The following is a 23,604-nucleotide window of genomic DNA, read 5'->3' as shown; positions in this document are numbered from 1 at the left end:
GGCTCCCTATTACCTCCAGGATCAAATATAGAATCCTCTGGTAGGAATCCAAAGCCCTTCATAACCTGCCCTACCCCAGAGCCATTCTAGTGTTCTTAAAACACATACACACATACACACACAAACACACACACACACACACAAACACACTATACCCCCACCCTGCCACTTTTTGAGCTAATGACACTGGCTTCCTTGCTGTTCCTCTAAAAGAACACTCCACCTCCCAAGCCTGGGCATTTTCACTGGCTGTTTCCCATGCATGAAATGATCTTCCTCATCTCTGCCTCCTGGCTCCCTCCAAGTTTCTCCTCAATCTCCCTTAATTCTAGTGCCTTGCTGTTGTTGATTACTTCCACTTTATCCTATATATAGCTCATTTGTACAAGGCTATTTGCATGTTCTCCTCCCTACTAGACTGTGAGTTACTCGAGTTTAAGGTCTGGTTTTTACCTTATTTATATCCCCAGTGCTCAGCACAGTGCCTGACACATAGCTGATACTTAATAAATGTTTACCGACTGACTGGTTGGCTCCAGACTATCTTTCCAGACTTATTTCACTTTGCTCTTCTTTAGGTACTCTATATTCAAGTCAAACTAGCTTAACTGCTATTCCCTGATCTCAGCATTCCAAGTACTTCCTCTCTGTGCTTCTGCACAGGCTGTGCCCCCTACTTCCACAACAAGCCTGAAATACACTTCATGGTAGAAGCCTTAACTTCCATCAAGGACCACTGCAGGTGTCATCTTCTACAGGAAGCTTTTTCCCATCTCCCTATAATTATTACTTGTCTCTACTTGTCAAATTCTCTTACATATACTCATTCATCTCAGGGGGCTCATAAGAACATGAAGTAGAGATAGAAGGGACCTTAGAAGTTATATAGATGAAAAAACAGACCCAGAGAGCTTAGGTGACTTACGCAGGGACACAAAAGTTTTAAGAGGCAGGGCTGGCATTAGAATCCAAGGCTTCTGACTCCAAAGCCAATGTTCATTGTACAATTAGCATGTTGTATTCTCCAATAGAATATGAAGTCCTTGATTGTTTTTCCATTTTTGTCTTTGTATTCTCAGTGCCCACCACAATGGCTTTCACATCACAGGCATTAATAAACATTTAATGAACTGGATAAGATTTTACTATATAAATTCATCATGTTATTACCATAACTGATATCATTTAAGCAACTAAATTTAATTTAACTTCTAGACTTTGCAACCTGAAGTTTTCAAGAAATCCTAGGTTCATCTCTGGGATGGGTTACAATTAGAAGTGACTTCCACCTTTGTCTGAAATTGACATTGACCTCTCCTTTGTGCTGACCTTAATTAATTACTGTCTGATGTTTCTGTGACTTGAAACTTGGATCACTACTACATTTGGGGACACCTTTAAAGATTATGTTGTGTAGCATACAAAATGCAATTTGGTCAGTTATTCACTAGTGCAAACGCTGTAAAGCACAGCACACGCCAATGCTCTACAACTACAGCCCACTTAACTGCTTCAAGTGCAATTCAAGGCACAGATGTTGTAATCATGGGACCTACAGATAGAAGCAGCCTTAGATACCACCCTTTCATTTACTGAAAGGGAAACTGAGCCAAAGGGGTGGAAGTGATGTGCCTAAGGTTACAAAGAAGAATCAAGATTCTAACTCATATCTCCTGACTCTAAACCCAGTGCCCCTTCCCCTATCCCAAGCTGTGACTTACTAGTTTAGTATCATCTATAATACCTTATTTCTTTGAAACTCCCTAATAAGAAAACACCCCCCACCTCTTATTACTTACCACTGTAATACTAACGCGTAACAGACCATTGTCACTATTTTGAAATTGTATAGACAGGGAGCATTTTCCACTTTAGCTGTGGAATTTTCTAACTGCTCTGGTTAAGCACCTTTTTAAAGTGGCACTATCTAATTATGAGAGAAATGTGTTTCAATATGTGTTTTTTAGTAGAAAGAAGGCTAGTCTTATAGTTTATACACCCCCGACATATACTGACTGAGTGATTCTGGACAGGTATCTTATTCTCTCAGTACCCTGAGAAACTCTTTAGAGACTATTAAATTCCAGAAGAGTTGCTGATATGCATTGGAAAAGGGAATTTCCTCACCAGGAGTTCCATACTGATGAAATCACAGGCCCTGACCAAAAAAAAAATTATATAATAGATATTCTATGATTATGTAAGTAATCACAGCTATTCTGCTTAAAGCAGTTTGATTTAAATCTATATATCATACTTCCACAGGGGCAAAATTCTATAAATAAATTATTAAAAGGAAACCCTCAGAATGCATACTGTATATTCCAAACCAATTCCAAATAATACCTTTTATGTCTTTAAGAATTTTATTCAAGTTTTCCAAAGAAGATCTTGTGATATTATATTCTATGCCTCTGAATATGGAATAAAGTGATATGTAGCTAAGAAGTCCTCCCACACTGGTTTTAAATTACACATCCACATGCAAAGACACATAACAGAAAAATAACTTAGATAATGACTGATGCCATGCTGAACAGTATGGCATGTATGACTTTATGAATTATCTTAATGTTGCCATATAAGTTAATATATTAAATATGCCACTATATTAAAACAAGACTATGTTTTTGTTCAAAACCGGTCAGTCAACCATATAAATTACCCAGAATTTTGAGAATAGCATAAATGGTTGCATCAAGCAAATAGAGTTCAATGAAGTCTGCACTCATACATCTCAATATAGAATTTGGCTTTAATGGTGCAATTATGGAAACACAGAATGTTAGAGCAATAGAAATAAGATCACTGATCAGGTGATGTGACAATTACTTAGCATAAATTTTAAGAGCAAATTAGTTTATTTTAAGAGTAATAAAGAAAAAAAGTAAATGAAGGAGAAAAACAAACTTCAATTAAATTAAATATTGATTTTCATAAATTTTAAAATGTACATCTGCTCAAGAAATCTTAAGGCAAAACTAAACATCACACAGCAAAATTGAAATTGTCTATATAAGCTATTTAATGGTTTCAATTTCAACAAAAATCATGTGACTACCACATGCCAAGGTAACTTATATTTTAACATGTCTTTGAGTTCAAAACAGCTTCACATTTGATATTACTCCCCTCGAATATACAGTTAGAGGTATACTTATCACAGATCACTGAAAGAGAATTTCAGGTATCACAAGGAGAGTCAAATAAGGTTAGATTTTAGATGGGAAAGATCTAAGAAAGAACTGCTTCTGAACATGGGATAGGTTACTCTACCAGGGTATTTTTTCCTTTTCCATTCGTACTGCCCAGTATTTTTAGAACACCGATGGTAGAATAGATAGCTATCACATACGTCCAAAAAACACATAACTGAGGTCAATGTCTCCGAAATCCTTTAAAAGGTACTTTCATTTCTGCTTTACATTCTGCTTAATCAAAGTTTCCTTAAGAGGTTTTAAAAATATAGTATTTTTCTTTATTCTTTAACCTAAATTTCTGAGAATCACTATGTGGTCCTTTTGAGAACTTTTTCCTACTTTAGAGGATGCCGCATACTAGAAATAAGGGAATAAGAAATAAATATCCATTACTTCTCTTAATAATTTTATCAAATTAATCAATGACATATAGCTATCAATGTAAAGGCATAAATAAAGTAATCAATGAGTAAATTTGACACTGCTGCGTCTCTATAAAGAAAACAAAAAATCAAATGTATGCTACTTCTTCCCAGGTCAGTGATTCCATTAGGTACAAATAACAAGCAGTATCAGTGTTGATACTGGAATTAGCAACAAAAAGATATGAAATACCCAATTCATTATGTCTTTGGACTCTTAAAACTTTTGAGACTTTTCAAACTTTGAAAGACACAAAATGTGTACATGGAATTGGTTTGGAACATAAAACTAACCTAACAGATAACGTAACCATTTATTCAAAACTAGAAAAACAAAGAGTAGCGGAAGGTAGATAGATATGTACAATATGTGTAAAATATATTAACTTATATGGCAACTACCATATGCCAAGGTAACTTACATTTTAACATTTCTTTGGGTTTAAAATAGCTTCACATTTGATATTACTCCCCTCAAATATATAATTGGATATATAATTATCACAGATCACTGAAAGAGAATTTCAGAAGATGGCAAACTCTTCTATAATCTATATACATATGTACATATATATATATATTTTCTTATTGTACTTATATAGATCTCTGTACTCAAGTCTGCCAAAAAGAAGTGGACAAGGAAATTTGAAAAGAAAATGTGTCAGGAGCTTTTGTTTCTACTCAAACCTGAAAAAGTTTGTTTTTTTGTTACTGTTCTTGATTTGAAAAGGCTAATAGAAGTTATCATTCTTTTCTGTGACAGTTTTAAGGGGGAAAATAGCCTTTTAATTTTGTTTGATGTATTTTTATACATACATAAATAAAAATACTAAAATATTTTAAAATTAAAATTTTTATGTTTAGTATATTTGGTGTCATATCAAGGTGGTTACTACTGAAATCTAAGCATGGATGCCAGACAAACTAGAGTATAGAAAGAGACTCAGAAGATTGGGTGAGTCCTATAATATAAACTAGTCTCAAAAAAGGACATTAGATCCCAAAGGGCTATAAAACTGTGCACACCCTTTGATCCAGCAATACCACTGCTGGGTCTATATCCCAAAGATATCCAAAAGAAGGGAAAAGAACCTATTTGTACAAAAATATTTATAGCAGCTCTTTTTGTGGTAGCTAAGAATTGGAAATCAAAGAGATGCCCATTAATTGGTGAATGGTTAAACAAGCTGTGGTATATGATTGTAATGGAACATTACTGTGCTATAAGAAATGACAAGCAGGGTGATTTCAGAAAAACTTGGAAAGACTTACATGAACTGATGCATAGTGAAGTGAACAGAATCAGGAGAAGGTTGTACACAGTAACAGCAATATTATTTAATGAACTGTGAATGACTTAGCTATTCTCGGTAATGCAAAGATCCAACACAATTTCAAAGGACTAATGATGAAGCATACAATTTGCCCCCAGATAAAGAACTGATTGACTGAATACAGACTGAAGCACACTATTTTTCACTTTCTTCCTTTCATTTTTTTTTCTTTTATGCAAGTCTCCTTGTACAAAATGACTAATATGGAAATGTTTTATATAATTACACATGTATAACCTATATCTGATTGCTTACCATCTAAGGGAAGAGGTAGGAGAGGGAGGGAGGGATAGAATTTGAAACTTAAAACTTTAAATTAAAATGTTAAAAAATTTTAGAAAAAAAGAAAATTGTTGAATAAACAAAACCTACTGTCAATGTAAAAAACAAATACATTAGATTAAAAACATAACAGGATAATCTAATAGTATCACAATACTTTCATTTTAATACTCTTGTACACTTATAATAATGTCTGTTATTTAAAAGTGTATAAGTATTGGACACAGGAAGAAATCTGAGGTAATAATTGTGAGAGACAACAGGTCTCAATGGTCAAAAGCAACAAAAAGATAACTCTGAAGTTTTAATTTTAGCAATTTCCTTCAGCTACTGGACGTCCTAGGTTAGGTCATTTAATTTCCTTGGGCCTCTTTCTCTATGTGTGAAACACAGAGAGAGAAAGAGAGAGAGAGAGAGAGGCAGAGACAGACAGAGACAGAGAGACAAAATCCTAGGTTCTAACGAGAACTAAGAAAAATACATGTGAAGCATTTTGTAAAAGTAAAACTCCATGCACTGATCTGATTACTGGTAAATCACTTGTGAAACAAGAACAACTTTTTCTGATATCATACGGTTATTAAGGTATATGATGAATAATGGGTGAGCTGTTCACCCATAGAAAGGTTTTAAAATGAGAAAATAAAGCAACTTCCCAAATGTTATATGTATTTTAATAAAATCTAAATATCAATAAAGAAGGCTTATGTACAGTTCATTTGAAAAACAGAAGAGGATGAGAAAGAAGATTAACCACAATCTTAAGTTATCTGTAAAACTTCCTAAGTAACACAGTTGGACAGTTTAATATCAAATCAGAAGTTACTATGCAGAATTTTAAGACGTTTACACAAAGACAGAATACACAGTCAGTCTCTTCCAATGTGCAAAAACAATAGGGATTATTTTTATAAGGTTCTGGCTGACTTCTGTCTCAGATTCAAATTTCCAGATGATATTCATGTATTTTCAGTAGTCATAAAGCAATATACTGTCATTCATGACACTTAAGAGTGTCAGAAAACTCAGTATGTATACACTAATGATCTTGGGCAACTGTACCCATCCATCTATGAAAGAATTTTTTTTGTTCTCAAAGAGATTTTCCTGATGCTAAGAAAAACAATGTTGAAACAAGGAAATGTTAATTGTTGAATGTGACAGTCACTAATATTTCTTCTTTTCAGAATTATTTTCTAAGCCGTCCTTTAAATACACAAGGTGTGGGGAAATTAGAGCACTTTTATTTCTCTCCAATCAATTGTTCTCTCCTCTAGCATTGTCAAATGATGATAGTTGGACCGTTTTTTAAAAATTCAACAGCTAGCAGCAAGTTATACTCACCCCTCATCTTAGAGTAGACACCAAAAACTAAATAAATCATGGTGACCTTATGGTAACACTGACCACTTTTTCTAAGATATAACTGTGATACTGTTGTGCCTTGACTTCTTAACACAATAACTTTAGTTACTTCATTAAAATTAGTGAATTGGATTTTTTAATTACCTCTTGATTATTTTAAAATTATTTCCTCTTGATTATTTTAAAATTATTTCTTTTTTTTTACCCTGAATTGCAATTTTGTGCCACTTCTAGAGATAATTTCATTCCATAAGAATTTGGATAAAACAATTCTTTTACTTATTATGTTGTTTCCTTACAAAATTACAATTAAATTTTTGAAAGCAGTTGGCCATAAAGAAATATACTGAAGAGCTAAAAATGCATTTTAGAAATCAGAAGGTATTGTTATTCAATAACAATTAGCAATCCAGATGTACACTATGAAAAGACTCGGGGAAACTCCCTATCCAAAACATCAGTGCTTTCATGTAAAGTCAAGGATCAAATCGCCCGTAAAAATGATCAACATCACTAGAATAACCAATTTTGAACTTTCCATTCTAGTTGAAAGGCTGAACAGTAGCCCTCTGCTACCATGTGCCTTGACAATTTAAAATGCTGATTATTCTCTTAGGTCTAACACAAGGAAAAAAAAAATGGGTATCTCCTCCATCTAACACCTAAGTGGGTAACCTAGATACTGTAAATAGAGGCTATATAAAGCATGCAACAGACATCTCTGAAGTGAGAGCCAACATTTTTAACCTGCAACCCTTTGGAATAAAACCCAAAAACATCAGTGACCTAGCCAAAAACTCTACTGACACGGAATTGCCACAGGCTAATAAATAAAAATCTCCTTACCAAACACATAATTTTACTGTTGTTGGGTGAGAAGACCTGGAATGTTTCAATAGCACAGCTCTCATTTGTTCAAATCATCATGTCTGGTCTCTGCACTGTTTACTTAAAAGAGACAGGTAAAATGCCTGTTTGAACTAGGCATATGTCAGGCTGAAATGAAATTCAAAACTGAAGGAACCAATCGCATTAAACAGCAAACTCACAGTTGAAATTCAACCAGTGGTTGTGGATCTTAACCACTAGCTGGCCCAAATTCTACCAGAGTCTCAGACCAACAGCTAACATCTATCCAAATTTATACTGTCTTTTTGAAACCCAGGGGCCAAACAGTCAACTATGGCAATTTTGATATAAATATTTACCTTTTATTCTTTGAGGGAATGCATATGATTAAAAAAAGTTATGGAGAAGTCAAAATCTACTCCTATAAGACTCATCTACTGTATAATAATGAAAATGTAAAGCATTCTTTGCTATCGTAGAATAATATTAGAGGTAGAAGCCCTCACATCTTATAGATAAGAAAGCTAAGGCTTTCGAGTATAAATTTATTTTCCCAAATTCATAGTTAATCAAGATAGAATAAAACCTGCTAAAATGTGCTATTTGTACTGAAACTGAAGTTAGCACAAACTTGTCTATTCATTTACTAGAACTGGGTTGTTGATACATGACAGAGAATTTAAAATACCCTTTAAAATTAGATTCTTCTATGAAGTTTCTCCAATTAGTAAGAAAATAAAATTAACTTCAAGCTATTAGCTCATATAATAAAATATATAAAAATTACAAAACAGAAGTTAGAATATTTAAAGCAAAATACATGAGACAAGAACATGCATCCAATCCAGTATATTCTTTATATTATTGTTACATATGTTCTACTGAAGGTTAAAAAAAAAAAACCTCATACATCTTAGAGGCTTCTAAGAATCTGAGTTATATTTGAAAATTGGAAGAATAAAGTGTGGAACAGTTTTACTCATTTGGACATTGAAAAATGTGCAAATATGTTTATGCATCAGTAGATTAATACGTAAGCTAAATTCTTCTATGAAATCAATGCCTTCAAATTCTGCGGAAGTATACAACTTTTTCTATCTACAAAAATTAAAGTGTCCTTCCCAGAAAAGGAGGCAACACATACTGAGAGCATATGGAAACAAAATACTTCAAATTACTTTTGAATCTAAGTAATAGAGCACTTACCCTTGATAAGTACATTGATAAAACACCAGAATCAAGAAACAAACCACGCTCTTAATAAATAAAAGTATGTTGTCTTTTGAAAATGAATGCAAGCAAACTAATCTTTGTAGAGTTTCCAGTAGTGCTTAAAACAGTATGAGTGTGAATGACCCTATATCAAAAATATCAGCTAAAACTGGCCATCAGTGCTAGCCCCATCCATCCTCTTATACCTCCCTAGTTCTTCTCTTGACAATCTAAAACAAAACCCTTTCACTTTATTAAAGAAATGAATATTGAGTAAGCACCATATATTTTCATTTATGATCCACTTTCAAGGCTGTGTAGAAAGAACTTTCAAAGAGATATGGCTAGATAGATGGATATATATAGATATATATGTGTATATATACATACACATACTCATACACACATACATATATGTATATGCATATAGGTACCACATATATAGGTATATGGATACCCACACATGTACATACACCCAGGGATAACAGGCTAACACTCTCCACTAATAACAGATTTATGACAAAGCAATATAACATGCATTTCATTTTAACCAGAAAAAAAAAACATTGGGAAATTTTGTTTCATTTTCCCTATTACTTAACCAACAACAACAAACAACAACAACAACAAAATCTAATCCTAAAAATCTGGAAAGCCAACCAATTACAAGTAAATCCTAGTATTTCTTACCTGATACAGGTAAGCACCAGTTCCCAAAAGCCACCTTGGGATAGTTCAAACTAGTAAGCAAGCTCATGTTTAAGATATGATACTAGTATGAACAGGAACAAATCTGTGCTGTTCTTTTCTTCAGTTAGCAAAATCTATAGCAGCAGCTGCACCACAGCCAGAAAACGGACCCCACAAACCCAACAAATCCAAATCTTCCACTACAGAAATGGAAAAAAAAATCATAAAAAGGAACACTTACTGCTTGTCATGTGACTTGGTGAGGTATGCTGTCCATTGGGTGTGCTTGAGGTGAGGTCAATTGCCATATTGGAGTGTTCCCTTTCAGGTGAAAGCTCATTGTCACCTGCTTTCAAAAATAAAATCTTTCAGACTCTGTTCACTTGACATATAGAATCCAATTATAACATTTTAATTTTGTCAACTTTTGCTCATGGATACTTAAGTATCATAGCTTTTAAATTTAAACACAGTATTTTTTTTTTCAAAAGAACAGAACTAGATTCACAGAAATTCAAAAAGAGACATCATGGAGGGGGTGGATTAAAAATACCATAAATTTCTAAAAGCCATAGTAAAAGGCACACAATATAATTTCTCGTCTATAAACTGAAAGGATTAGCAAAGAAGATCTCTAAGACTCCCTTCCAGCCCTAAGACACTCTCTTTTTAATATTTTGGTTAAATCACTAGATACCACACTGTTTATAATAAGCAATTCCAAGATGCCACTTGTCAATGCACTAAAAGAGAATTAAATACTTTCTACAGTAAATGACTCAAAAAAAGTTAGGGACAAAAAGATTTCAGTCCACAGAAAATTTCTAGTAAACACGTATAATCTATTGTCCCCTAAACTTGAAATAAAAAAGAAACAAAATTATAGTATAAAGATGTTGAGTTTACCAAACTAGTTATCTAAATGAGTTCCCCATACTACCAAAAAATGTCTCTTTACCCTTTCCTGCTCTTGCCTAAAGTTTAAGTGTTTTTGGTTAGTTTGTTTTTTGCTTTCCTGGACTCATCTTCATTATGAAGTTGTGAACAGAGAGAAAATAAAATTAAGAGCCCTGATCTATAAATGATACCTACAAACTGAATTAAACAAATTTATAGGATAATCCAGTGATTGTGATTAATGAATTAATAAGTTAATGAAAATGAGTACTTACATGTTATATAGTCATCAATAGCCTCTGTTTCCATAGTCAAAGTGCAGTGCTACAAAACAAAAGGGTAAACCCTTAAAACAATGATTCCTTTCACTATCTGCCATTAAATGCTTAACTTATTTGAAGCTCTAAGCAGTTAGCCCATATTGCTGTTGCTGCTGCTGGGTCTACTGCAACAACCTGTGCCCAAGACACACACTACTGTGTACTCTATGTGCTCATTTGCAAGTCACTGAACTCTTTCTGCAAATGATCTGATTCCTGCTAGAGATAGGGTAGAGAAGATAAGGGTGCATCTAGATGAGCTGTAGCAAGGCAAGAATGCCTCTTTAAGTCTGAATGTTTCACCTAGTTTAATGAATTTAATTGGGAGAGTCACACTTCAATCATGCCAGTTTTTACTAGGATTTAAGTGTATTAATATTTATTAGTTCCCACAATCAAATTATGGTTTGAGGACGACCAAGTTAACAGATAGCTCTATTCACAATTGTTGCAAGTTGGTTCATCATGTTCTAATCAAGGGGGGAGTGGGGTGTGAGACACAAAGCAAAACAAAACAAAAAACTTGGTGCTCAAGTCTGTTTCACAGATTTGTGCAGCACTTTTCCAACTCTCTCACTTGCACTGACATTTCAGCCCGCCCCTTGATCTGTCCGAGCACCTGTGCGCTGCAATATTAATTTCCTGAAAGATCATGGATTTGAATGCTATATCTAATACATTTTAAATTTTGAGTATTCATAACATATTGCGACCTTTGGTCATTTAAAAAAAGTTTTGGGGATTGTTTTCATATGCTACAAACATAAAACAAAGTCTTCTGCTCCAGAAACACAAAAAATTGTGCGAGATGACACCCCCTAGCTTTTATTTCACATAAAAAAAACAAGAGATCAATAATCTAACTGTATTCTTTGATGGGAAAAGTTTAAAGAACTGATATGTCCATAGGAGAATTTTACTTCTTTTTTTTCTCCTTTTGGCTCCGGTCCTTTTTGCCTTTAGTTTCAAAACTCTCACTGCACCAGCAGCTAAATTATTCACAATGAGCCATTTCTGTATTGATCGCCAAGTATATTTAGCCCTGGCTCCTGGAATTTCTCCATTACTTACTGGAAAACAGGCAGCTTCACTTCTTGTCTCCAAAACCACTTCCCTCCCCCCTCCCTTCAATTCCTCCCCCCCCAAAAAAACTTTTCTTTCTTTATGGTATAGTCAGATCAAATTCTCAGCTCAGTACGTATTTCAACCTGCAGTGCTGTTATCAAATTCTTTGAAATAACTCATTACATAAGGCCTTTAAAGAAAGTGATCTATAAAGTTTAAAGGGGGAGCAGGTTCTTCAGATCTTTTACAAATACATAAGTTTATCTTTTCAAAAAGTACACACCCGGCACACATATATTAAAAAGCTAGAAATGTCAGGGGGAACAGGAAAGTCTCCCCCATCAGTGAAACAGTTAACCCTCAGGGAAAGAAAGAAAAGAAGAGAAAAGGAAAGGCACAGGAACGAAATGTACATACAAAAGAAATTGTCCTTTGACTAAAAAAGATTCATCACCATTTCCAGCTCTGTCGGGAGACCTCAGCTTCTTCTAACTCCTTAAGAAGAGATGACAATGTCGGAGTAAAGATAAACGGAGAAAGAAAGAAGTTTCTTGCCCCCCCCACTGCCCCTTACCCCCTCCAAGCCAAGCCCCCTGCAGAGTTCAAGGCGAGGAAGGAGGGAAGGCACTTTACAGGTGGGTCATTCGGAGCCCAAATCAAGCAAACAGATCGTCTGATAAACAAAATGAAGAAATGAGGGAGAAGGAACACCCCCCCTCCTCCTCCTCCTTCTCCTCCCCCTCCCCCTCCCTTTGGGATGGTCTAGTAGGAAAAGTCACTCAGGAATGGCACCATGTACTTTCAGGAAAGAGGAAAAAAAAAGAGAGAGGGAGGGAGGGAGGGAGGGAGAGAGGTCAGTCAGTGCTACAGCAATGCGATTAACAAGAAGAGAAAAAACTTGATCCACCGGTTCCTTAAGAATCGACCAAAAGCTAAGACAAGAAAACTGAAAGAAAAAGGGGGGGGGAAGGGACGAGGAGGAGGGGGGAGGGACAGTCAGGCAAAACCTAGCAAGGGACCTAGGCCAACTTCACAGGACTGTTTTTTTGGCCCTTGGCAAAATTTTCACACACACACACATACATACACACACAAATCTTAATTCCATCTCTTTCTCTCGCTCAGACACTAGATCCTGTCAAAGTGATTTAGCTGCTGCATTTTACATGTGTCATGCCAGGTGGTTGTTGGCTGTTGTTGTTGTATGTGTGTATTTTTTAAAATAAATTCCAACAGGCTCTTCCCTTCTATCAAGACTGCAGTTTATCCGAGGCAACCCCCCCCCATATACACACATACACACACACATACACACGCTGCAAAATGCAAGTGAACACCGAGCAGACGCCAACCAACAAACACCACCAATCCGTGACAGCAGTCGAAGAGGAGAACTGATTAATCGATTAACATCCCAGAAACAGATCATCCGAGGGGAGGAATTAAAACCGAGAGGAAGGCATCTCCCATCCGATCCCCCGCGCGCCCCTGGGAGCCATCCCAGCCGGGCTCCCGACCAGCATCCCTCCCTCCTTCCCAGCAAACGGAGTATTATTGTTGTTATTATTATCACTCATCAGCCTCTCCTCCCCTCCCCCTGCCTCATCCCCCTCCCCTCCCCCATCCTCCTCTTCCTCCTCCTCATCACTGGCCAACAGCAACAAGTCCTCGGACCCGCAGCCGGCGAGTGCAGACGAGGCTGCATAATTACCCTTAACTTTGCCACCCTCCTCCTCCTCCTCCTCCTCCTCCTCCTCCTCCTGCCCCCGCGCGCGTTAGGCTCCGCTCATTGCCCCCCGGTCGGGGCCGGGTGAGGGCAGATCCAGCCGAGCCGCCGCCGCCTCCTCCTCCGCCTCCTCCGCCTCCTCCTCCTCCTCCTCCTCCTCCTCCTCGCTTTCTCCACCATGCCAGCCAGCGCCGAGCGAGATTTACCTCAGCAGGACACGCAGGGAGGCAATCCCATCCCCCTTTTGTTTGTGTTTACTGTGAGTGGGTCCTCTCCTCCCTCTCTCTGAGTGTCTCTCACTGTCTGGGTCTCTCGTGTCTCTGTGTGGGTCTCTCTCGGGGTGTCCCTGCGTGGCCAGTGTGTGTTGGGGCACTGCGGTGGGCTGTGGAAACTAAGGCAGTGGCTCTGGAACGGAGGGTAATCCTGTTTTTACTTCCTCCATCTTCAGCGAGGAGCAGGGTGAGCCCGGGACAGCTGGTCAAACCCCGAGAAACCGATCCGGCTACCAAGCCCGAGCCCATCTCCCCTAGCGCCGGCTGGACGCGCGGGGCGGGCGAGCGGGCGGGCACCGGGAAGGAGGGGAAGGACGGGGAGGAGGAGAGGAGAGGAGAGGAGAGGAGGGCAGGCGGGCAAGGAGCTGCGAGCGCGAGGGTGCGTGCGTGCCTGCGTGAGTGTGTGTGTGTGTGTGTGTGCAAAAGAGAGCGAGAAGGAGAGAGTGCGCGCGCGCCCCCGGTGAGTGGGTATCTCTATGTGTGTATGTGTGTGTGTGTGTGTGTGTGTGTGTCTTTGCGCTCTGGGCCGCTCAGCACACTCGGCAATCGATTACAGGACAAGTGCTGCTTCTGCTGCTCCGTAACACACACACACACTCACACACACACACACACACACACTCAGTCATTCTAGTTGATGGAGCTCAATCGGGACTTCATCCACCAGAAGCATTCCCCCGACCCTGCCCCCTCACCTCGCACTACCCTCGCCCCAAACACCCCGATTTCTACCCTGGCTTGGGAGGGGGGAACACGGACGGTCAGGTCTTGAAGTATGGATGGTCACTCCGCCCACTACACCCCACCCCCAAACTCAGAAGCTCAAGTCCTCCTCCAGCACAGAAAGAAGTATTAAAAGGATGTGAGGTTCCTTTCTGCCGCCTGTGAAGTTGCTTTTTCAACTCAGATTTATGAATCAGTGAACACATAAGGATTTTTGAAAGTTATTTTTTTCTTTTAGGGAACTGATAGGAACATGGTGGACTAGCAGTAACAACTCAAGGACTTTTTTTTTTTAATTTCCAGTTACTTAATATGCTATATGTGTATATTTTTTAAAAATCAGTATCTTTCCAGGAAGGTAAAACATTTATGTGTGTAGTGCATGTATGTGCGAAATTAGACACTTTGTATAAAGTTTTTCTTTTTGTGTCTCATTTGTGTGTGTCCCTCCCCCACCTCGTGATTTCATTAGCTTGGAGAACTTTCATCGTGGGAACTCCCTCCACCGGATGCATAATAGCAATTTATCTGTAACTTTAGTGTCTCAGAGAATTGCCTAGGGGCAAGGAGAGGTTAAATGTCTTGCCTGTGGTCAAGTAGCCAGTATTGTGTCAGAGGCAGGATTTTAGCCCAGGTCTTCCTGACCCCAAGGCCAGCCTCCAATTCACTAAGTCAGGTTGCCTCCAAATGTGTAGTGTGTTGTAGTATATGTTCAGAGGTATTAACGTGTGTGTATTCAGTAGTCGATTTGTTGAGGTTATTTGGAAAATAAAGTTCTTTCAAATTTCAGAAAACAAAAATTCAAACCGTGGCACACAGGTAAGTTTATGATTACCAACAGAAATGAGATCAGAAAAGATTTTCATCTGAAATGTAGCCAAGTTACTCGTTTTTCAGTCTTTCACCTTCCAAGTATAGCTTTTGTTTACTTTTCAATTGTGAACAACAACAAAATCAGAGAGAGAAAGTTGTGATAGAAGAGTTTTGTGGACAACTACAAACCCCATATTCTCCAAGGAACATGTAAGGAAAAACCTGTTTCTTTGGTGAAAACTTTGAATCGCAAGAGCAAAATGTGCTTTCTACAAATAGTAGCATTTAGTCTTTTTCCAGACCACATTTGTAAACAGAGGGGTTGTAATCATTGTATAATTAAAGGAAGAAGGAAATTGAAAGGAACGGAAAATACTGTACAGTGTAGTCTTAGATGTTAAAACAGAAGAAATTATCAGTCCTGCCAAGCAGTACTTCTGAGAATCCTTATCACAGATTGTGAAGAAAATCAATGTTGAGGGAGTAGGAATACCAGGCTGTGTCAAGAATTCCAGAAAAGTTTAATTTTCTGTGCTAAGGAATAAGAGACAATATAATGAAAAGAAAAACGTGAATTATTTGTAGCATTGCAATTTTAATAGTTGTCCTTTCCCTTGGATTCCTTTCCTCCCCCTCATGTTAATAGTTTTTTTCCTTGGGGTTGATTTTTAAAGGAGTTCCCAAATATGCCATTATACAGTACTGAGTATAAATTCTGAAATTCTTCAAGTTTGGGGAGTTCACTTCACTTCCTGAGGAGTAGATGCTGTATTTATTAAGGAAAACATCAACCTGATGTTTATGTTTGTACAACGCCGTAGTAAAGACAAAATGATTTCCATTGGAAAAGCAAATAATTTGAGTTTAGGAGTTCAGCAGCTTTGTGTATGATTTTAAATTGCTGTGGTTTTAAGGAAACTAGTTCCTCTCAGTTTTATGGTGGTAAGACAGATTTTAGTACTTTTCTACTATAACCTACATAAAAATAAGTTATCTTAGAATCATATTGTGAAAGGTAGAATGAGGACCTTGCAATCCATCTAATCTATTCCCTTGGACCAAACTTGAACTACTCTCCAGAAAAGCAGGAAGAAATTCCTCTGAATAATATGCAAATGTGCAAAGAAGGCTGTTCTACATTATCCTTTTGGTTTAAAAAAAATCTAGGTTTCTAGAACTCTCAAAGTCAGTAAGTTTTCCCTGCAGTCTAATTCCTTTCCTTTTTTTTTTTTTTGGTTACAAAATAATCCCCTTCCCCAACTGTTCGCATACTGAAATATATGTAAAATGTATGGGAAAGAAAGGAGAGATCAGACAAGATAATTCAGTACATATATAAGATTAGTTTAAGCCATTAATTCTATGATAAGATTGGATCTATCCTGAAGTCTTTAAGAATTCATCCAAAATTTTCCAAAGCTGCCATGTTACTGGGGTCCTGGCCCCTGGCTACTTCATGCTTGATTTAGCTCCCTTCAAAGGCTGTCCATTGTATTATTTTGATTCATTGGCTCTGGGGTCATTGGAGGCACACTTTCTCCCTCTAGTGGCTAAGTATGCAGATGCTCTTGCATTCCCAGGCCTAGGAATGAAGGGTCATCCCTGAGTTGAAACACTGGAACTCAGATCCCTAACTACACATACAAGTTATGTGGCAGTAGGAGACCACCCTCAAGCATTAGAACACTATGAAAACCTTTTTTCTCTTCTTCCTCTCTTTTAAGGAGAGCTTCAGATCATTAGAATGTCACCTAACTAATCAGAATATAAATCAGTGATTATAGTTATATACTGAGACAATTCCTGGTGCTTCTGAAGTCTTGCAGCTCTAACTCTGAAAGATTCAATCAAGGAAGCCCTTCTGCAAATTATAGCAGTTTTCTTTGTGCAAAACTTAAGTTTTAGGCATTTCTTTTCTTTCAACATCTCTCTTCTGTGTACTTGAAACATAATGTACATCCTGAATAGGTTTGCCCTAACATCTTTAATATATAATAATCATATCCCCTTGAAACCTTGCTGTGACTCCACTTGGATTTTTGCCATTTATAGCATTTTTCCCATAAAACTTAACTATTGTAACATTGTTTTGCCTACTGAGGTCTCCATGGAATCACATCATGGTATCAGGTGGGGTGTACCAGAATATATAGTATGTAGACCTACCATGTGTGAAATCCTTGTGGTGGTAGGGAGCTGTCCACAGCTGAAGCTCATTCAGAGAAGCAAAGCTAGCAAGGCTGCTGTCACATACCTGGGCTCAATAGGATATAGAAATGCTTTTCACACTCATAGCCACAAATAGAATTTAAATTTTTTCAGGTTGAATCTACTTGAAAATCATTCTTTATTGGTAGTAGTGTTTTTGTTTGTTTGTTTGTTTAACTCTAACCTGACTTTAAGACCATTTTTCCTGCTTATCCCTTGGATCTACTTGTCAGTCTATTATTGACCTACTCTTCTGATCGTTTCATTTCAGCAGACATTGATTAGGCGTATACCGTTCACGACTCTGCATCTTTTTACTTACCCCTCCACCTCCATGTGATGGTATTTTGTTCTTTTTACTCTATTTTGCGAACCTCTTGTTTCTGGTACCTCAATAATTGACTTTCTGTCCCTCACTAGTTTGTTTAGGCGACAGCATACCTTTTAGTCATAACTTCTAGGTGGTCTTGCCCCACCCCAGAGAGGCCAGAGGGAATCTGTCACCTGGTCAGTGAAATAACCTTGTTCTTTAGTAACCAGATCTGTTTGGAAATCTCTATTTTCATCTTCATGAACAAAAATTAGAATGACATTACTTATTTCCTGGCTTTCTAACTCTAAACTTCCCTGCTAACATGGTTAAAGTATGTTCAAGATATAAAAGGGTCAAGATAATAGGCAGCCTTATTATGTGTCTTATGTTTATGAAATTTTTATTTGTTATGTTACAAATTACTCTAACCCTTTAGCAATGACGTGATCCAGATAAAAGTAATTATGAGCTACTCCTTACCTCAGGACCATACCTCTGATGATGAGCCTCACCATACTTAACCTAGGCTGGGTCTTAGGATAATAAACACAGTCAATTGTTAGGTCTCCATGGCAATTTAGAAAAACCATCTAGTAATATGTAAAGGAGGTGTGATTTGTATCAGTAAAATGAGTGCCCACAGTAAGGAAATCATTGTGTTTTTTGAAATACTGAAGTTAGTGGACATTATTAAAGAAATTTCTACAAAGCCAAATAACAGGTTGTTATTTTTTTAAATGTGTATATAAACAACAATTTTGAAAGAAATCACATCTAACTCTTGTGTTCTGGAAACAAACTACCACAAGTGAACCCAGCCAGTATAGTTTTATTAGCCAATAAGTACAAATTACAAAGGGGAGAAAATCATCAGCATTGGTGAAAGGTACCAAGGAGATTGATGGTAATTTTTTTCTTCTCCTTTAATTGTTTTTTTTTGCTTAGAAGTTTCATATTCTAAAGCCTTTGGCATCCCTTTAGAAGAGCTTGGATAAACTCTGATTTTTTAGTTTGCTCAGGTTTTAGAAATTAATGTGTCTTCAAAACTCTATCACTGGGGGTATTGGAAAATTGTAATGTTTTCTTCTGGGTGGCTAGGTGGAACAAGGGATAGACCTGAGATTAGAGTCAGGAAGATCTGAGTTCAAATCTGGCTGAAGACACTATATATGACCTTGGAGAAGTCACTTAATCCTGCTTGCCTCAGTTTCCTCATCAGTAAAATGAGCTGGAGAAGGAAATGGCAAACCACTTCAGTATCTCTGCCAAGAAAACCCCAAAAGAGGTCACAAAGAGTCAGACACGACTGAAAAATAACTAAACAATGTTTTCTTCATTTCATAGGATACATATGTTAGTGCTGCACCTTAAATCTTCAGACATTTTCCGAATTTATTTATTGTGCTAGATGTAGATCACAAATGTGGATAACCATTGCCATAAGTAATTTTTCCTCTCAAGAGAACAAGCTGGTCAAGTCAATACTGACCCAATCATTTAAAAGAAATTACCTTTTTGATTTACTTATTCAGATCATTATTATTATCATCTTAATTTATTTATTCCAGTGAGAAACAATGGGCTATCATCTTCTTGGTCAACCTTTTGTATATCTGTTGGGTCCTGTAAGACAAAAGCAACAAAGAAAAGGTTGAAGCCAAGTCTTAAAGTGTAGAGTTTTAAATGCTCAAATAAATCATCTTCTGAAATAAGTTAGGATGAAATCTCCCAACCTTTTAAACCTGAGATCCCTATTCAAATGGGGTGAGGGTGGAGTAGAGTTCCCAGCTATTATTCCTATTTCCTCTACTCCAGTAATTGCAATAATTGCCTCTCTCTAGTATAGCTGGAGAAGATGCCTTCGTCTATATCTCAGAACCGTTACTTTAGAGCTAAAAATGCTTAGCATTTGGAAAAAAGGGGGGAAAATTAAGAAAATTCACATGGAAGAACAAAAAGTCCAGAATATCAGGGGGAATTAAAATAAAAAGGAAAGGAGTACTTATACTATCAGATATCAAATTATGGTATAAAACAGAAATTGATATGGATAAGTATAACATTATACACATGGATTCAGAAAAAAAATTATCTTTATAAGTACCAGTAGGGAAGGCATTGAAGTTCACCCGAAAAAAAAAGATGAAGAGGTTTTAGCAGACTAAATACAATTAACGGTATGAAATATCAGCCAAGAAAGATACTATCTTGGACTATTTTAATAAAGGCCGAAGGAAGAGAAATACGGTATACTTTACCTGTTTGGAGGAGGAATATCTGGATTATGATGTTCAGTTCTGCTTTCCACTTTTTAAGAAATACTGGCAAGCTGGCACGTGTCCAAAAGAAGACTCCCAGCAGTGAAAGACCCAAGATTGAAGGACCTGGGGAAGGGAAGACTGTATGTAGCTGGACGTGATTACTGTCTACAAGTATTTCAAAGACTGTAATAGAGATTGGGGGGCAGCTAGGTGGCACAGTGGATAGGGCACCAGGCCTGGAGTCAGGAAGATTCAAATTCCTAATTTCAAATCTGTTCTCAGACATTTACTAGCTGCGTGACACTAGGCAAGTCCCTTAACCCCGTTTGCCTCAGTTTTCTCATCTGTGAAATGAGCTGTAGAAGGAAATCACGAATCACCCCAATATCTTTGCCAAGAAAACCCCAAATGGAGTCACTTGGAGTCAGAAACAACTGAAAATAACTCAACAACAACAATAAAATAGGAATTAGACCTGCTTTACTTGGCCCCAGAGGTAAGAAAGAGTAACAATGTCTAGAAGCTGCTAAGAGACAAATTTTGGCTTAATTTAAAGAAAAGCATCCTAACAACTCCAGACTACCTAAAAGTGGAATGAAATGCTTTATTAGGTAGTGGGTTCTCCTTACACTCATGATCTTCAAATAAAGGCTGGTTGGCACATAGTGCAATGGTGTCAAACTCAAATAGAAATGGACTTCATATTAACTTAGGAAACCATAGAGTAACATCCATGTTGTATTATATTATTATTTATTTTGTTAAACAGTTCTCAATTACCTTTTTATCTGGTCGAGATCCATTCCTGAGTTTTGTGGGGCTGTTTTAACACCTGTGGATTGGGGATTATTTTTGATGTAGAGATTAGACTAAATGGTCATTTAGGTCCCTTATACTTCTATAATTCCGTAATACTGTTGCCGTATTAAATGTTATTAAAATGCTGAACGTTAAAACATCGTATGCTTTTTTTTCTGCATTCTTGCTTGAGGCTGACTTCCTTCTTATTACTATAATTTTTAAAAAACCTTCATTCCCTAGAGAGAGAGACAGAGAGTTTATACTTTGTAGTTGGGGGCTGAACAAAGGATGGATAAGTGATAGCCTGTGAACCCTTGGACCTCCTGCAGTGTCAAGATAACTAAAAGAAGGCCTTCCCAACAAACTGAATGAACTTCCCTTTCCCTTCAAAGGAGGGGGGGAGGCAATGCTAGTAAAACATGAACAAGAAATCTCATCACGTGATACACCACCCTGATACTCCAGTACAATTGAGCTCTTATTAATAGAGTGATTTAAGCTAACAAGGCTGACTAAAGTAAAGTCTAATGATGAAGTATTGGACAGTAACAGAGGAATTCACTTTATTGCCACACAAATTCATGTAATTTGTGTATGTTTAGATGAGGTACTTTGCATAGGCTTCAGGATTACTTTTAGTAACTAATGTGAAAATTTAGTTAATTCTTCACCTTAATTTTTTAAAATTCACTTTGAAATTATTCTAGGAATCCTTTAAGTAGCTAGCGCCCTTTGGACATTGAAGGCAACAGAGACCATACCTGTGATTTCACTGTTATTACATACTCCTGGAAAAAGAAATTCCCTCTGCTGATGCAGGTTACATCTTCTCTGCAACTAAGCGGCTTTGAAATTTGCTCACACTCACAGAGAATAAGTGATCTACCCAAGATCACATAGGCAGTAAGTTGTCAGAAGCAGAGTTTGAATTCATATCTTCTTGGCTCTAAAACCAGCTTTCTGTTCTGTATATCTCACAGTGTGCTTAAAATATAATTCAATTTGCAGTTTTGCAGGAATCCATCTACTGCATCAAGTGAAGTAATAAAAATAGCATTTATATAATCTTCTGAGTTTTTCAAAGTTTTTATAGATCAGGCCTCTGTAATAGTGCAAATATGATTATAACTGTTTTACAAAAGAGGAAACTGAACCTCACAGAAGTTAAGTGTCTTGTAAAAGGTCACTCAGCTAGGAAGTTTCAAAGTTGCAACTCAAAACCTACTTCATATGCCAAGTTGAAGTCTGCCTTGCTGGCAAGAACCACCATGCCCCTGAATTCTACATACACAACTTTGAAATTTAGCCCAAAATTAACATTGCCATTTTATAGAATGTTTTAAAAAATTTAAATCTTTTAAATTTTGCAGACATAGGAAACCTAAAAGAATATTATCTCTTTAGCATATCCAAAGGATCACTTAACTTGCTTCAGTTCCTACTCGTGGGCTAGTTAGACCTTTCAACCCTTATTAAAGATGTTTCCTACTCTTCTTTTGAAATGCTGGATAACACTGAAAAATATGTATTTGAACAAGGTTATTTGATTCTGTTCCATATAGTCTAATCAGCAGTCCAGGAAGGTGATGTACATGCTAATTTGAAATTCATTCACAGGGAATAGTGAGATCTATGAAAATATTTAGTGGGGTACCACAGATTGGTGTATAATTCTTTCAAATATTCATTCAGTTGTTTTTAAATGACAGATTGTTCAAGCTTGATCGCTATCTGAAGAGAAACCCTATCTGAATTAAGCTGTAACCTCTTAGAAGATAGGAATACAATTCATAGTGACCTTGACCCATTAAAGAAATGGTCAGTCAAAAAGGAGGTGGAGTATAATGTAATTATACTACTGCTTTAAGAGATGAAATATTACTCTGACAGATGAAATCACTGGGCTACTAACAGCATGAGTCATTAATATCCCACTTAAAATTCCAAAATAAAATTTATATGTACTAACAGGAATATGTTCCATTTACCATCCTTCCTACTTGGAATTCTCTTTCCCAGCTTCTTTCTGGCAATTCATAGCCACTGCCTTTTTCAGAATTCAGCTACAAATTTATGTATTCCAGGAAGCCCTTCTCTTACAAACTGTACTAGATTGTTCTTCTATTCAGCGTGCTCTCAGGACTCATAGGCTCAGTTTGCTCTTGAAAAAATTTCATTTGTATTAGCCTTAATATAATTTCATGCATGTATTCTGATTCTCCAACTGGACTATAAGCTTCTTGAAAGGAAAAGGAAAGTAGTCTGTCTTTTGTGACCATAATTTTAGCCCTCTGTCTAGTGTTAAGTATGGGCTAGATCCCACTGTATAAGTAGCCTATAAATACTGCTGATTATCTATTACCTAGAACACTGGTTTACCCACAAGAAGCATTGGATAAGTATGTGTTACATGAATAAAGGTATGAAATAATAAGTTAATCTGCCTACTATTTGTAGTATTGATTGACTGATCAAAGTCCTGGTGGGGTGTCATGTAAGCTTTCATCTCCATATTTTGAGATATAGAGAAATATGGAGGAAAACAAAAATGTTGGAAAAATATAGATATTTAGAGCTGTCTTGAACCATAAGGATAGTAGGATACTAGATCCAAAAATGGAAGAGACTCTACCCAAACCCCCTCATTACACAGATGAGAAAATTCAGGGCCAAGACCATTATGTAACTTGCTCAAGGTGACATAATTGATAAATGAATCAACAAAGTTATTAAACACTTACTATGTGGCAATAACCTGCTTGGTATAGGGGATATAAAGACAAAAATGGATCAGTTCCTGCCCTCAAAGAGCTCACATTTGATCAGAAGAGGCAATGTATACATATACAAA

At 37.0% G+C, this 23,604-nt stretch overlaps 1 protein-coding gene across 6 annotated transcripts in view; it reads right to left on the bottom strand.

Moving 5' to 3' along the window:
* The window catches only part of IKZF2 (IKAROS family zinc finger 2), a 194,975-nt gene extending 181,555 nt beyond the window's left edge, over positions 1-13,420 (bottom strand). For 2 of the 6 annotated variants that reach the window (XM_027873834.1, XM_027873836.1), the window contains exons 1-3: positions 12,054-12,127; positions 10,527-10,575; positions 9,596-9,703 (exon numbers count right to left, since the gene is read on the bottom strand). In XM_027873834.1, coding sequence (XP_027729635.1) covers positions 9,596-9,703; positions 10,527-10,560 — 142 coding nt within the window. In that variant the 5' untranslated portion in view covers positions 10,561-10,575; positions 12,054-12,127. Of the gene's footprint in view, positions 1-9,595; positions 9,704-10,526; positions 10,576-12,053; positions 12,128-13,347 lie in introns of those variants that run through there. The other 4 variants (XM_027873839.1, XM_027873840.1, XM_027873837.1 and 1 more) reach the window with 4 other exon arrangements.
* Positions 13,421-23,604: the final 10,184 nt, after the last annotated feature.

This window comes from Vombatus ursinus, unplaced genomic scaffold (assembly GCF_900497805.2).
Source record: "Vombatus ursinus unplaced genomic scaffold, bare-nosed wombat genome assembly UNPS02014802.1, whole genome shotgun sequence".
NCBI classification, from domain to species: Eukaryota; Metazoa; Chordata; class Mammalia; order Diprotodontia; family Vombatidae; genus Vombatus; species Vombatus ursinus.
The sequence above is the reverse complement of the archived record's forward strand: the minus strand, read 5'-3'. Positions and strand labels throughout refer to the sequence as shown.